Genomic DNA, 15,083 nt, shown 5'->3' with positions numbered 1-15,083 from the left:
TTTTTAAAAATGGAGCCTCAGCTACCTAAAACATCAAATATCTTTCAAAATGAAGGTAAATATGAGACAGGTACAAACAAGGACCTACTGTTGGTACAAAGAACTATATTCAATACCTTTTCATAACCTATAGTGGAAAACAGTCAAAAACAGAATGTGTGTGTGTGTATATATATATATATATATATATTTCATATGTACACACACACATATATGTTTAACTGAAGCACTTTTCTGTACACCTGAAACTCACACAACATTGTCAATCAACTATATTTCAACAATTTTTTTAAAAAAGTGAAATGATCTCTAAATGAAATATGAGAGATTTTTTCATCAGCACACTTATGTGATGACTTGAAATCATGCCTGCAAATTCTTTACATTCTTCCCATCGATCTTTTGTCTTCTCCTCTTCTTAAATATGCTGCTGCTGCTGCTGCTAAGTCGCTTCAGTCGTGACCGACTCTGTGCGACCCCATAGACGGCAGCCAACCAAGCTCCGCCGTCCCTGGGATTCTCCAGGCAAGAACACTGGAGTGGGTTGCCATTTCCTTCTCCAACGTGTGAAAGTGAAAAGTGAAAGTGAAGTCGCTCAGTCGTGTCCGACCCTTAGCGACCCCATGGACTGCAGCCCACCAGGCTCCTCTGTCCATGTGATTTTCTAGGCAAGAGTACTGGAGTGGCTTGCCATTGCCTTCTCCATTCTTAAATATGAGATGGCCTTAATGACCAGCTTCTAACAAATACAATGTAGCAGAAGTGACACTATGCGATTTCCAAGGCTAGTTCAGAAAAGGTAACAGTTTTCACCTGACTGTCTCACAATACACACTTTTTGTATTCCTGACCTACCATGTCAGAAGTCAGGCTACCTTGAAGCCACTGTGAAGACCATGTGAAATTAAATAGAGGAGATACTGAAGCTTCCTGGTTGATCCAAACCCCAGCCTATTGAGTCTCACCACCTCAGGCATCAGACATACGAGTAAAGAACACTTGAGACAACCCCAGGCCCAGCCACCAGTTGTCATGTCAAGAAAACACTCGAGCAGACTACACTCAAGGAGTCCACTGTCAAACTAAGTTTCTCTGGTGAACAGCAGGTGTGGTAAGTTGAAAATGCCCCCTACCTAAATACTGAGCCACTTCACTTTCACTTTCACACACTGGAGAAGGAAATGGCAACCCACTCCAGTGTTCTTGCCTGGAGAATCCCAGGGACGGGGGAGCCTGGTGGGCTTCCGTCTATGGGGTCACACAGAGTCGGACACGACTGAAGTGACTTAGCAGCAGCAGCAGCAGCAATCTCTCAAAACTATTACCTTATATGCCCCACATCCAATTAAAGGGGGGATTGCAGATGTGATTAAATTGAGGATCTTGAAACAAGGAGTTGATCCTGGATTATCTTGGTGGGCACTAAAAGCAGTCCCATGAACTCGTCATTGCAAAATTCAGACTTAAACTGAAGAAAGTAGGGAAAACCACTAGACCATTCAGGTATGAACTAAATCATATCCCTTGCTATTATACAGTAAAACTAACAAGTAGATTCAAGGGATTAGCTCTGATAGACAGAGTGCCTGAAGAACTATGGATGGAGGTTCATGACATTGTACAGGAGGCAGTGATCAAGATCATCCCCAAGAAAAAGAAATGCAAAAAGGTAAAATGGTTGTCTGAGGAGACCTAACAAATAGCTGAGAAAAGAGAAGCTAAAGTCAAAGGAGAAAAGGAAAGATATAAGCATCTGAATGCAGAGTTCTAAAAAATAGCAAGGAGACATAAGAAAGCCTTCCTCAGTGATCAACGCAAAGAAATAGAGAAAAACAATAGAATGGGAAAGAGTAGAGATCTCTTCAAGAAAATTAGAGACACCAAGGGAATATTTCATGCAAAGATGGGCACAATAAATGACAGAAATGGTATGGACCTAACAGAAGCAGAAGATATTAAGAAGAGGTGGCAAGAATATGCAGAAGAATTATTAAAAAAAGATCTTCATGACCCAGATAATCACGATGGTATGATCACTCACCTAGAGCCAGACATTCTGGAATGTGAAGTCAAGTGGGCCTTAGGAAGCATCACTACGAAAAAGACTAGTGGAGGTAATAGAATTCCAGTTGAGCTATTTCAAATCCTAAAAGATGATGCTGTGAAAGTGCTACACTCAATATGCCAGCAAATTTGGAAAACTCAGCAGGGGCCACAGGACTGGAAAAGGTCAGTTTTCATTCCAATCCCAGAGAAAGGCAATGCCAAAGAATGCTCAAACTACCACACAATTGCACTCATTTCACGTGCTCGCAAAGTAATATTCAACATTCTCCAAGCCAGGCTTCAGCAATATGTGAACCATGAACTTCCAGATGTTCAAGCTTGTTTTAGAAAAGTCAGAGGAACCAGAGATCAAATTGTCAGCATCTGCTGGATCTTCAAAAAAGCCAGAGAGTTCCAGAAAAGCATCTACTTGTGCTTTATTGACTACGCCAAAGCCTTTGACTGTGTGGATCACAACAAACTGTGGAAAATTCTGAAAGAGATGGGAATACCAGACCACTTGATCTGCCTCCTGAGAAATGTATCCAGGTCAAGAAGCAACAGTTAGAACTATACATGGAACAATAGACTCGTTCCAAATCAGGAAAGGAGTACGTCAAGGCTGTATATTGTCACCCTGCTTATTTAACTTCCATGCAGAGTACATCGTGTAAAATGCCAGGCTGGATGCAGCACAAGCTGGAATCAAGATTGCTGGGAGAAATATCAATAACCTCAGATATGCAGATGATACCACCCTTATGACAGAAAGCAAAGAGGAACTAAAGGGCCTCTTGTTGAAAGTAAAAGAGGAGAGTGAAAAAGTTGACTTAAAGCTCAACATTCAGTAAACTAAGTTCATGGCATCCGGTCCCATCACTTCATGGCAAATAGATGGGGAAGCAATGTAAACAATGACAGACTTTTTTATTTTTGGTCTCCAAAATTACTGCAGATGGTAACTGCAGCCATGAAATTAAAAGATGCTTGCCCCTTGGAAGAAAAGCTATGATGAGCCTAGACAGCATATTAAAAAGCAGAGACATTGCTTTGCCAAAAAGTCCTGTCTAGTCAAAGCTATGGTTTTTCCAGTAGTCATATATGGATGTTATAGTTGGAGTATAAAGAAAGCTGAGTGCCGAAGAATTGATGCTTTGAACTGTGGTGTTGAAGAAGACACTTGAAAGTCCCTTGGACTGCAAGGAAATCCAACCAGTTAATCCTAAAGGAAATCAGTCCTGGGTGTTCACTGGAAGGACTGATGCTGAAGCTGAAACTCCAATACTTTGGCTACCTGCTGTAAAGAACTGACTCATTGGAAAAGACCCTGATGCTGGGAAAGGCTGAAGGCGGGAGAAGGGGATGACAGAGGATGAGATGGTTGGATGGAATCACTGACATGATGGACATGAGTTTGAGTGAGCTCCGGGAGTTGGTGGTGGACAGGGAAGCCTGGCGTGTTGCAGTCCATGTGGTCTCAACGAGTCAGACACGACTGAGTGACTGAACTGAACTGAACTGGATTGAAGTCCCATGTATCACAAGAGGGAGGTGGAGGGAGATTTGACACACACACAAAAGAGAAGAAGGCAATGTGAGCAAAGATCAGAGACTGGAGTGGTATAACCACAAGCCAAGGGTAGATGTTGGTAGAGGAAAGAAGAGGAAAAAGGAAAGAGGCAAAGAAGAGGAGATTCTCCCCTACAGCCTCTGAAGGGAGCACGACCCTGCTGACACCTTGATTTTAGCCCCATGAAACTGATTTCAGACTTCTGCCCTCTAGAATTGTGAAAGAATAAATTTATGCTGTTTTAAACCACTAAGCTTATGGTGATTTGTTACAGTGGCAACAGGAAACCAATACAGCCAATGAAGAACAGAGGTCTGCCAACAACCTTATAAATGTTTGAAAGAGGATCTTCCATCCAGATGAGTGTTACCCTGGCTGACATCTTGAGCGTAACCTCATGAGAGACCCTGAGCTAGAATCACTTAACTAAGTTGCTCCAGAAAAACTGACCCATAGAAACCATGAGAGATAATAAGGAATTGTTGTTGGCTTGAGGCACCGCAGTTTTGAGTGACTTATTAAGCAGCAAGAGATAACCACAACATTTTCACTCCAAGAAATGCTACAAGAGTTTATTCAGGTTAATGGGAATTACACCAGAAGAAAACATGGATCTGCTAGGGGACGCACGCTGACTGAAACTGCCCACCCTGGCCAGGCACTATAGCAACCATTTATTTGCATGAGTTGTTTTACGACAAGAGATCCTGGTAAGGAACACATAAGCTTCCACCAACCAGAAGAGTTCGGGAAAGGTCAAAAGCAGACACCACATGTCTGACCACCTCCCAGAATCCTTCTCACTGGCATCCGTCTTGGCTGAACAAGGCCTGCACCACCAGGAAGGACTCTGAGTCAGGATGATTGGCTAAATTCAACCCAGAAACTAATCCCATCACCATGAATCCCAAGACTGCGAGCCATGTGGCAGAGCTGTTGTCCTGGGTTCCCTTACCTTGCTGCTCTCCACCCGGGTGCCCTTTCCCAATAAAATCTCTTGCTTTGTCAGCACATGTGTCTCCTCGGACAATTCATTTCTGAGTGTTAAGGGCCCAGTTTTGGGCCCTGGAAGGGGTCCCCCTTCCTGCAACAGATCTACAAGAGGGAATAAAGATCACTGGAAATGCTAAATATGTTAGAAATAAGGCAAGGATATCTGCTCTTACTGTCTCTATTCAGTATTATATTGGAGGTCCTAGTCAGTGCAAGGCAAGACAAATTAAAAAGTGAAATGATTGGAAGCAAGTAGAAGAAGTAAAGCTATCTGTTAAAATAGATAACGAATTTGTATGCATAAAAAATCCAAAGGAATCTACCAAAAAAAAAAAGCACTAGAACTAACAAATGTAGTTAAGTAAGATCACAGGATTCAAGATCAATATTTTTTAAAAATCAATTGTTTTCTTATACAAACAACAAATGATTAGAAAATTAATTACAAAATACAATTTACATAGTATCAAAGCCCATACAATTCTAAAGAACAAGTTTAGGAAAAAAGTGTGCAAGACATCTACACTGAAAACTGCAATTCATAGCTGAGAGAAATCAAAGATCTAAATAAATGGAAATGCATACCATGTTCATTGATCAGGAAATTCTCCCCAGTTTGAAACATAGATTCAATTTGTTCTCAGTCAAAATTCCAATAGTCTTTTTTGTTGAGACTGAACTTGTTTGGTTGCTAATTCTTGTCTGACTTTTTGCGACCCTATTTCCTGGGTGTTCACTGGAAGGACTGATGCTAAAGCTGAAGCTCCAATACTTTGGCCACCTCATGCAAAGAGTTGACTCACTGGAAAAGACTCTGATGCTGGGAGGGATTGGGGGCAGGAGCAGAAGGGGACGACAGAGAATGAGACGGCTGGATGGCATCACCGACTCTATGGAGGTGGGTTTGAGTGAACTCCGGGAGTTGGTGATGGACAGGAAGGCCTGGCGTGCTGTGATTCATGGGGTCACAAAGAGTTGGACACAACTGAGTGACTGAACTGAACTGAACTGAACTGATGGACTATAGCTGGCTAGGTTCCTCTGTACATGGGATTTCCCAGGCAAGAATACTGGAGTAGGTTGCCATTTCCTTCTCCAGGGGATCTTCCTGAACAAAGGATTGAACCTGAGTCTCCTGCATTGGCAGGTGGATTCATTACCTCTGAGCCACCAGGAAAGTCCCATGGCTAGATAATTCTAAATTTTGTATGAGAATACAAAGGAGTTATTTTGTGGACTTCCCTCGTGCCCCAGTGGCTGACTCTGCACTCCCAACAAAGGGGTCCCAGATTTGATCACTAATCAGCGAACTAGACCCCACATGCTGATACTATTATGGAAATGAGTGGGGGCAGGGAAGGGGGAAGGTCCAGATGTTTGCCCCTCAAAAGCCAATAAGCAGGCCAGGTTGGTGGAAAGGAAAGTTTGCTTTATTTCAGGTGCTGGCAACTGTGGGGGGAGGGTGGTGGATATCTGTCCAAAGGCTGACTCCTTCCCCTGACAAGCATGGGTTGAGAGCATTTATAGACAGAGTAGGGGATGCTGTTACATGCAGAAACAACATAGTCATCTCTAACAGTCATCTTCAATTGGTTATCAGCGGTCTGGCTAGCATCATCTTGGTTGTTTTAGGTACAGTTAGTCTTCAATTCTGGGGTGCACTTGTTCTCATTTTTTTTGTGTGGTCAGTTCTCAGAATTGTGGCGGCTCAAGTCCTGGGTACAGTCTGGTCATCATGTAGTTAACTTTCCACCTGGTGTTTTGGTATCTTTAAGACAGCTCACACGATATGGCTAAGAATATTATCTACAGCCCTTGAGAAAGAACAAAATGTCCTTGACTATGTTTAATAACTACATTATTATTATTTAGTCTCCTCAGACTGTTTTCCTTTGTTTCAGTATTTCTCACTTCTCTGATTAAACTTATTCTTTGACTAAAGCTTTGCACAAGCAAAAGGAAGGCAGAGAACATGGTGGGGGTGGGGGGCAAGGACCATGCAGTCCTGCTCCATTTCAAAACTAAGAGTTTGAATGCCACAACTAAAGATCCTGCCTGCCACAATTGAGGTCTGGTGCAGCCAAATAAATAGATAAAAATAAATATTAAACAAACAAACAAAAAAACCAAAGGAGCTATTCTGTTATTAACCCATTATACCATAACAAGCATCCCCAAGTGTAGTGACTTTTTAAAATTAAGCATTTATTATCTTACAGTTTCTATGGGTTAAGAATCTAGGTTTAGCTGAGTGCCTCTGGTTCAAAATCTCTCATGATATTGTCATCAAACTGTCAGTCTCAGCTGAAGGTTTAACTCGTGGGGTTGTGGGCTGAACTCAGTTCCTTGCAGGTTGTTGGGCTGAGGATCTCAATTCCTCACTGGCTGATGGCCAGAGGTCTCCCTCAGGTCGTTGCACCTGGGCCTCTCCCTCAGAAAAAGTAAGTAAGAAAATGAGAGAGAGCGGTAAAAATGAAATCATGGTCTTTATATAAGCATATCTCCGAAGTGAAATCCCACCACTTTTGCCATATTCTGCTTAGAAATAAGTTAGTAGGTTGGTCCCCATTCAAGGATATGGAATCACACAAGAATCCAAAAGGCAAGAGTCACTGAGGAACATCTTAGAGGCTGTCTACCATACCCAGGATAGCCAAAACAATCTTGTTTAAAAAAAAAAAGGAACAAAGTTGAAAGACAAACATCACCTGATGCAAGACCTAATATAAAGCTATAGTAATGCAAACAGTGTGGTATTGACATAAGGATAGAAAAATAGTTTAGTGGAAGTAAATCCAGAAATAGATTCATACATGTAGCCAGCTGACATTTTTTTTTTAAACAAAGGGGCCATAACAATTTAATACAGAAAAAAAAAATCATTTTCAACAAAGGGCATTTGAAGAACTGGATAAGTATTTGGGAAAAAAGAAAATATTAATTTGAGATGGATCATGGACCTAAATACAAAAACTAAAACCATAAAGCTTCTCATAGAACATATAGAGAAAGAGTTCTATGTGTTCATAAAGGGACTGATATCAAGAATTTATGGAGAAATCTCTACAAGTCAATAATAAAAGGTTTAATAATAAAAACCCAGTTACAAAATGGACTAAAGTTTTGGATACATACTTCACAAAAGAAGATGCAGAGATGACCAACAAGCACATGAAAATATGTTCCACACCATTATCAGGGAAATTAAATTACAATGAGATACCACCATTCACTCACCAGAAAAGCTATAATTAAAAAAGAGTAACAATAGTTAATGATGACAAAGATGTGGAGCAACAGAAACTTCTTGTGGGGATGCTAGGACCGCTTTGGAAAATCTGGTGGCTTCCTTATACATATATTTGTTGTTCAGTTGCTAAGTCATGTCCAACTCTTTGTGGCCCCAAAGACTTCAGTATGCCAGGCTTCCCTGTCCTTCCCTATCTCCTGGAATTTGCTCAAATTCATGTCCACTGAGTCGATGATGCTATCTAACCATCTCATCCTCTGCTGCCCCCTTCTCCTTTTGCCTTCAATTTTTCCCAGCATCAGGGTCTTTTCCAATGACTTTCCTCTTCACATCAGATGACCAAGGTAGTAGAGCTTCAGCTTGAGCATCAGTTCTTATAATGAATATTCAGGATTGATTTCCTTTCGGATTGACTGATTTAATCCCCTTATATACATACCTATCTTGTGACTGGGCGTGGAACAACAGCCTGGTTCCAAATAGGTAAAGAAGTACATCAAGGTTGTGTATTGTCACCCTGCTTATTTAACTTATATGCAGAGTATATTATGCAAAATGCCAGGCTGGATGAAGCACAAACTGGATTCAAGATTGCCGGGAGAAATATCAATAACCTCAGATACGCAGGTGACACCACCCTTATGGCGGAAAGTGAAGAAGAACTAAAGAGCCTCTTGACTGAAAGTGAAAGAGGAGAGTGGAAAAGTTGGCTTAAACTCAACATTCAGAAAACTAAGATCATAGCATCTGGTCCCATCACTTCTCGGCAAATAGATGGGGAAGCAATGGAAACAGTGACAGACTTTATTTTGGGGGGCTCCAAAATCACTGCAGATGGTGACTGCAACCATGAAATTAAAAGATGCTTGCCCCTTGAAAAAAAGCTACGACCAAGCTAGACAGTATATTAAAAAACAGAGATGTTACTTTGCCAACAAAGGTTCATTTAGTCAAAGCCATGGTTTTTCCAGTAGTCATGTATGGATGTGAAAGCTGGACTACAAAGACAGCTGAGCTCCAAAAAATTGATGCTTTGAACAGTGGTGTTGAAGAAGACTCTTGAGAGTCCCTTGGATAGAAAGGAGATCCAACCAGTCAATCCTAAAGGAAATCAGTCCTGAATATTCACTGGGAGGACTGATGCTGAAGGTGAAACTCCAATATTTGGCCAACTGATAGGAAGAACTGACTCATTTGAAAAGACCGTGATGCTGGGAAAGATCGAAGGCAGGAGGAGAAGGGGACGACAGAGGATGAGATGGTTGGATGGCATCACCGACGCGATGGACATGAGTTTAAGCAAGATATGGGAGTTGGTGATGGACAGGGAAAGCTGTCATGCTGCAGTCCATGGGGTTGCAAAGAGTTGCACATGACTGAGTGACAGAACTGAACTGATCTTTTGACACAACAACCTAGAGACTTCTCCAAGGAAATGTTTATATGTCCACAAAAAACCTTATACAAGAGTGTTTGCAGTAGCTTTATTCATAAAATCTCCAAACCAGAAACAACCCAAATGCCCTCAACAAGAAAACAGATAAACGAATTGTGGAACAGCCACATGATGGCATTCTACCCAACAGGAGAAAAGCAACACTACTACTGAAACACTTCACAACGTGGGGGATCTTGTAGACATTGTGATTAGTGAAAGGAACCAGGCAGAGAAAAGCACATACAGTGGATTCCGTTCGTATGATGTTCAAGAGCAGACAGAACAGTGGCTTTTCAAATCTAGTTATTTAAGGATGAGCGGGGGTGAAAGTTGACTAGAAGGAAGCACAGAGAACATTCTGGAGTGATGAAAATATTCTATATTTCTATTGAGTTGTTGATTACTTGGGTAAATACTTTTTGTCAAAAGCCATCTAGTGAAAAGTTTGCTTCCATTAATAAAAAACACAACCCATTACATTTTGCAGATGTAAATTCTTATGTTACAGCTTCTTGGGGCTAGAGTCCATGTTAGGTCCTAGATGTCCTTCACATGGTCACAACCTTTGCAGTTTCCAAAGTACCTTCCTAGCCCTGACGTCAAATGTCCCTCACAGGCTCCTTTGTTAGGAACCAGGGCTGCCTGTGGAGGAGGGCTAGAGAGCCAGGACCCACAGGGCACACATAGAACCAAATGTGATACAGAACTTTCTCCCGCCACTGCCCCTGTCTTTTGCAGGGACAAAGAGTTAAGTGAGTGAGTTCCTCGTCCCTGGAGATATTCAAGTCAGGGTAGGTTGATAATATGTGAATGTTGGGTTAGACTCAATGACCTAAAGAAAAACCTCAGTGGCCTGAGAGGCTGCCAATAGGGAACTTGCTTGGGGACAGAGTGAGTCAGCTTCTGGTTCTGTGTTCTGATTCCAGGCCAGTTTGGGTTCTGCTGTTCCCAGTTAATGAGTCTGTAGGCCCTGCAAAAATTCAACACTGGCCTGGGTTGACCTGCATCCTGAAGGCATCCAGATCTGTATTCAGATGTCTGGGACAGGGTTATTTTGCCCTAGGGACTCTGATTTCTGGGATATGCTCTGCCCTTTATCCTAGGACTCTTTACCTTGCCTTCCAGTAGCACTTATAATATACTCCCATGGCCTCTGGGACAATATTTATTCAACAATAAATATTATGTATTTTTGAGTTGGAAGACTACACTGCTGTTATTTATTTATTTTTAAAAAATTTTGACCATCCCAGGAAGCATGTGGCGTCTTACTTCCTCAACCCACTGCAGTGGAAGCAGAGCGTCTTAACCACTGGACCACCAGGGAGGTCCCCACAGGAAATAATCTTGAATAGATGAATGTATACTTACGGAAACTGATAAAAAGCAAAGAATCCAAAATATGAGAAAGAAAGTAATTCTACTACAATAACCATTTTTTGTATCATGGTGAAGTGAGGGGAAGGAAGTTGGGAAGGCCCTGGATATTCCATATTCTCAAGGATACCTGTATAATTTCCATAGTATTTGCATTGTGATCGTTTGTTCCTCCCAGGCTTGCATACCCTAGAGATGGGGAGTTCACTCCCTATCATCCACAGGAAGCTTTAGCAGTGAGAGCAGCCTCCTTCACCAGGCTTGTAGCAGCCTCCTGTGCCTACCCCGCACCCCTGACTCCAAGGGGTCTCCTCTCTGCACCCAGTCTTTGAGCAGGCAGAGCTGGGAAAGGCAGCTGGGGGTCCAGGAGTATGGTCAGTTCAGAGTTCACTGTCCTTGCCTGGGCCATACTCAACTCTTCTTCAGGCGTCTGCCTCCAGGCCACCCAACTCCAGCCTGCATTCACCGCTGCCAGAGCCACCTCCACAAACTAGGCTCCTCTTCTGCTTCTGCTGCATCCATGCCTCCCAAGTCTCCTCTTTGCCTCTTCTTTTGACTCTGGTGGCCCCTAGTCTGGCCAGACAGGCCTATCCAGACCTAGCAGTTAGTCTGGCCCAATCTAACGGGTCTGATGGCCACCTTAACTCTTCCACAACCACATCTATCCATAGAATGCCCCTGCCGGCCACCAGGGCATTCACGGTCCTTCAAACCCAAGATGAACTGTCCCCTTCTCTGGTTCTTTTAAAGCCCTTCCTCCAACTTGGGCTTCTTCCAGCTCAGGGAAGCTGGTGTCTCTACTGGACCAAGAGTTTAGCAGGACTCTGGACTTATCTGATGGGTACCCCAGAAGGACAGCTCAGTCTACACCTGTGGCCTCAAAGGACACAGAGCACAAGCTGCCAGATCCACATCGGAACCACCCCAGCTCCAGCCCCGCAGAGGCACCTTCCTTCCAGCCCTGCAAGCAGTGTGATGCAAAAGGAAACTCATTTGGGTGAGCCTGGCATGCAAACCCTCCTCTGCTCTCAGTCTCCAGCTCCCCGATCTCTGACCTTCCTTCCGAAACCCTGGGAAGGGGAGGGGGGAAAGAGAAGGCCTCTCCCAGACTATTGGAGGAGTACAGACCCACCCTCTCCCAGGAGCAGCGGCCTGCCAGGGGCCACAAGTCCAGGAGAGATGGGCAAGACTGAGATGGAGCCCTATGCTCCTGGGGCCGGCCTGGAGGGACGAGGAGCATCACAGCCGTGGTAATGGCTTCTGACTTACTTTAGAACATGTTAAACAAGGGTTCAAAGCTCCTTCCTTGTGGCTATTCTGCAAGGCCTAGGAGGTTCACTGTGCCTGTGAGGGATGGCCCTTGTGCCTTTGGAAGCACTCTGCACAGATTTTCTGCAAGGTCAACAGAGGTCAGGCTTTTGTCTTCCTTTGAACAGAGTGATAACGAGACTCAGAGAAGCTAAGCAACTTACCCAAAGTTGCTAAGCAAGAAAGCAGAGGGGGACTGACCTTCTGAGTTTTCAGCCCTCTGTTGGAGACGACTCTTCCCTCATAAGCCCCCTCATATACCTATCATTCCCGGCTCTGCCTCCCTTTCACAGAGTCTGCAAAAGAGGCCCCCGCCTCTGTGAGCCCATTCCCCAGGGTGAGGGAGCTCCAGCAAGCCCACTTGAATCCTGTTGACCCTCTGGTGTGGCCCACGTCCAGGGAGGGGGCTGAACCTCAAGCTCTTGGAGACCTTGCAGGTAAGGTGCCTCTGCTTCTGGGAGGAAAGGAGCCCACTCTGGGCTCTCTGGAGTCTCAGGGCAGGGCCCAGACCCTCAGCCTCGGCGGGGGCGGAGGGGGGTTCCTCTGTCTGTCAGTCACATTGACATTTCTTTCATTTGCTCCATTTTTCCTTCCTCATAACTCCCATGAGAACAATGGCCATTCACTCTGTAGCTCAAACACTGGCAACTTCTCCACAGAGGGCTCAGACCCCAGCATTTCTCCCTGTCCTTCTCCCCTTCTGCACTGCGCACTGCAGCCAGCCAGACCTCGCCCCTCCCTGAGTTCCCCATCTTTCTTCGCATCTTCTTGCTATCCCGACGCTGTTCCCTCTACCCGCACGGCTCTTCCTCTCTGAATGTCCGTGCCCTCCTGGCCATCCAAGGCCTGTCTGATGTTCGGGACTTTCCTGATGGTCCAGTGGCTAAGACTCCACATTCCCAAAGGAGGGGGCCTGAGTTCAATCCCTGGTCAGGGAACTAGAGCCCACATGCTGCAACTAAGAGTTCACACGCTGCAGCTATAGATCCTGCGTGCCACAACTAAAACCCAGAGCAGCACCCTCCCCCAAAACAAACAAGAGAGTCCACTGTTAGAAGTCCCTCTCTCCTCCTCTGGACCTGTATCCCTCCTGGGCACAGATCACAGGCATCTGGAGGCCTGTATGTCTGCCTTCTCCCTGCCCTCTTGTTGGGGAATCCTGGGGCCAGGATTGGGTCCCAACTTCTCAGGATCCCGCATCCTTGAATAGGGAGGGCCTAGGCCAGAGTGGGCACTGGTGATGACTGACAAATTGAATCTGCTTCCTCTGGATCACGGGTTGTGTCCGACTCTTTGTGACCCCATTGGAGTGCGCCCCCCTGGCTCCTCTGTCCATGCGAATTCTCTAGGCAAGAACACTGGACTGGGCTGCTGTGCCCTCCTCCAGGGGATCTTCCCAACCCAGGGATTGAACCCAGGTCTCCCATGTTGCAGGTGGATTCTTTACCGACTGAGCCACCAGGGAAACCCACATTAGTAGAACACATACAGCAGAAGGGCTTTGGGGAAACTTCAATTCCCACATTCATGTCCAGACAGGGAAGCTGCAGCCCAGAGAGGGGCAGGGACCCACCGAGGTCACACAGCAAGCTGGAGCTGGACTCTCTGGCTTTCCCCTGTCCTTGTCTGACACTGACCCCACATGCCAAAGTTCCCCCTTGAGAAGACAGGGAAACATTCTTATTGTCGGCTAACTTCTTTTTCCTCCATCCAACTGCAGCCCCCTACTCATGCCCTCATTTTTCGGTTGAGCCCCTCTGGGCCACGCAGGGGAGTACACATGTCCTGCTCCAGGGCTTATCCCATTTAGCGATCATCCAGACCCTTTCTTTCATTTCCTAGATGAAGAGACTGAGGCTCAGAGAGTGAAGCAGCCTGCTCAGGGTCACACAGCAGAGTCAAGTCCAGAACTTGGCCATGGGCTCAGTGGACAGAGACCCGACCTCCAACTTACCTGGTTCCCAAGTTTTCTTGGGTGGTCCCCAGGCTTGCATCCAGCAGGCTCTCCTGCGGGGCTGCTCTGCTGTCCGGCATGCTGGGGTTCTAGGGGGGATAGCTGCTTCCAGCTCCAGAACTGTGTGGCACCACCCTCGGGCATCTGCCAGAGAGAGCGGTCTCCCTCTGCCTGGGAGGTTGGCCTTGACAGGGCAGGGGGGCGGGCCTGGGGCTGGGGGAGGCGGCGACTGGAGTGGCTCAAAGAGACCCATTTCCTCTCCATTTTTAGAAACTCAAAACACTCCTCAAGGGTGAAATTGCTCAAGATTAAAACTTTCCTTTTTTTTTGTGGTTTTGTTTTCACTCAAGACGAGAAGAATTTCAATGAAGCCAGTGTTCTTTTTCATGCAAATCTGCTCTGGTTCTCCCAGGAAGTCTGGCCAATGGGCTTAGGGCTTCTGGGTCCCCAGAAAACCTCCTCACTGGCTTTAAGAGGCCATGTCAGAACACAAGGGGTTCTCAGCATCAGTCTGGATTCAGATCCTGCAGTAGCTGCTAACCTCACCCTGCTAACCTGCCTTCCTGTCAACACAGCACCCAGGAAGGGGTTTTACCCACTCAGTCCACCTCTCCCAGGCTCTGTGGAGCTCTGATCAGGACCAGTGGCTCCCGCCCTCAAGGAACCCCAGTCTGGTGGAAGGAGAGAGACATTGCCAACACTGAGAGCTACGGTATAGTTGACAGAAGCATTTGCACGGAAGCAGATGTAATAAGGGACCCAGGAGTGTGACCACCAGGGCCACCTACTCCTTCAGTTACAGGAAAGTAGGGTGTTGATGGTGGGTTTGCAGGCATCTGTAAACAGATGTGGGAAATTCACGTAGAGCAGGGCAAACTGAGGGCTTTCTTGTGATACCAGGAATCTCCTCCCTTGGGCAGTCCTTGCCAGAACAAAGTACCACGAACTGGGTGGCTTAAAAGAGAAATGTATTCTCTTACAGTTCTGGAGGCCAGAAGTCTGATATCAAGGTGTTGGCAAGGCCTTGCTCTAAAGACTCATGGAAAGAATCTTTCTTTTACTCTTCCGGCTTCTGGTGGCTCCCGGCCATCCTTGAGGCTCCTTGGCTCGGAGCTGCATCTGTCCAGTCTCTGCCTCTGTCACCACA

The 15,083-nt window shown here is 45.4% G+C and overlaps 1 protein-coding gene across 1 annotated transcript in view; it reads right to left on the bottom strand.

Annotated features, from left to right (window-relative positions):
- Window positions 1–14,093, bottom strand: part of ACSBG1 (acyl-CoA synthetase bubblegum family member 1) — a 58,994-nt gene extending 44,901 nt beyond the window's left edge. Inside the window, exon 1 of the mRNA XM_055418013.2 lies at window positions 13,937–14,093. Within this exon, the coding sequence (XP_055273988.2) occupies window positions 13,937–14,016 (80 nt within the window). The 5' untranslated portion in view covers window positions 14,017–14,093. The remainder of the gene's footprint in view (window positions 1–13,936) is intronic.
- Window positions 14,094–15,083: the final 990 nt, after the last annotated feature.

This window comes from Moschus berezovskii, chromosome 21, assembly GCF_049115385.1.
Source record: "Moschus berezovskii isolate FMDL1 chromosome 21, NW_MosBer_1.0, whole genome shotgun sequence".
NCBI classification, from domain to species: domain Eukaryota; kingdom Metazoa; phylum Chordata; class Mammalia; order Artiodactyla; family Moschidae; genus Moschus; species Moschus berezovskii.
The sequence above is the reverse complement of the archived record's forward strand: the minus strand, read 5'-3'. Positions and strand labels throughout refer to the sequence as shown.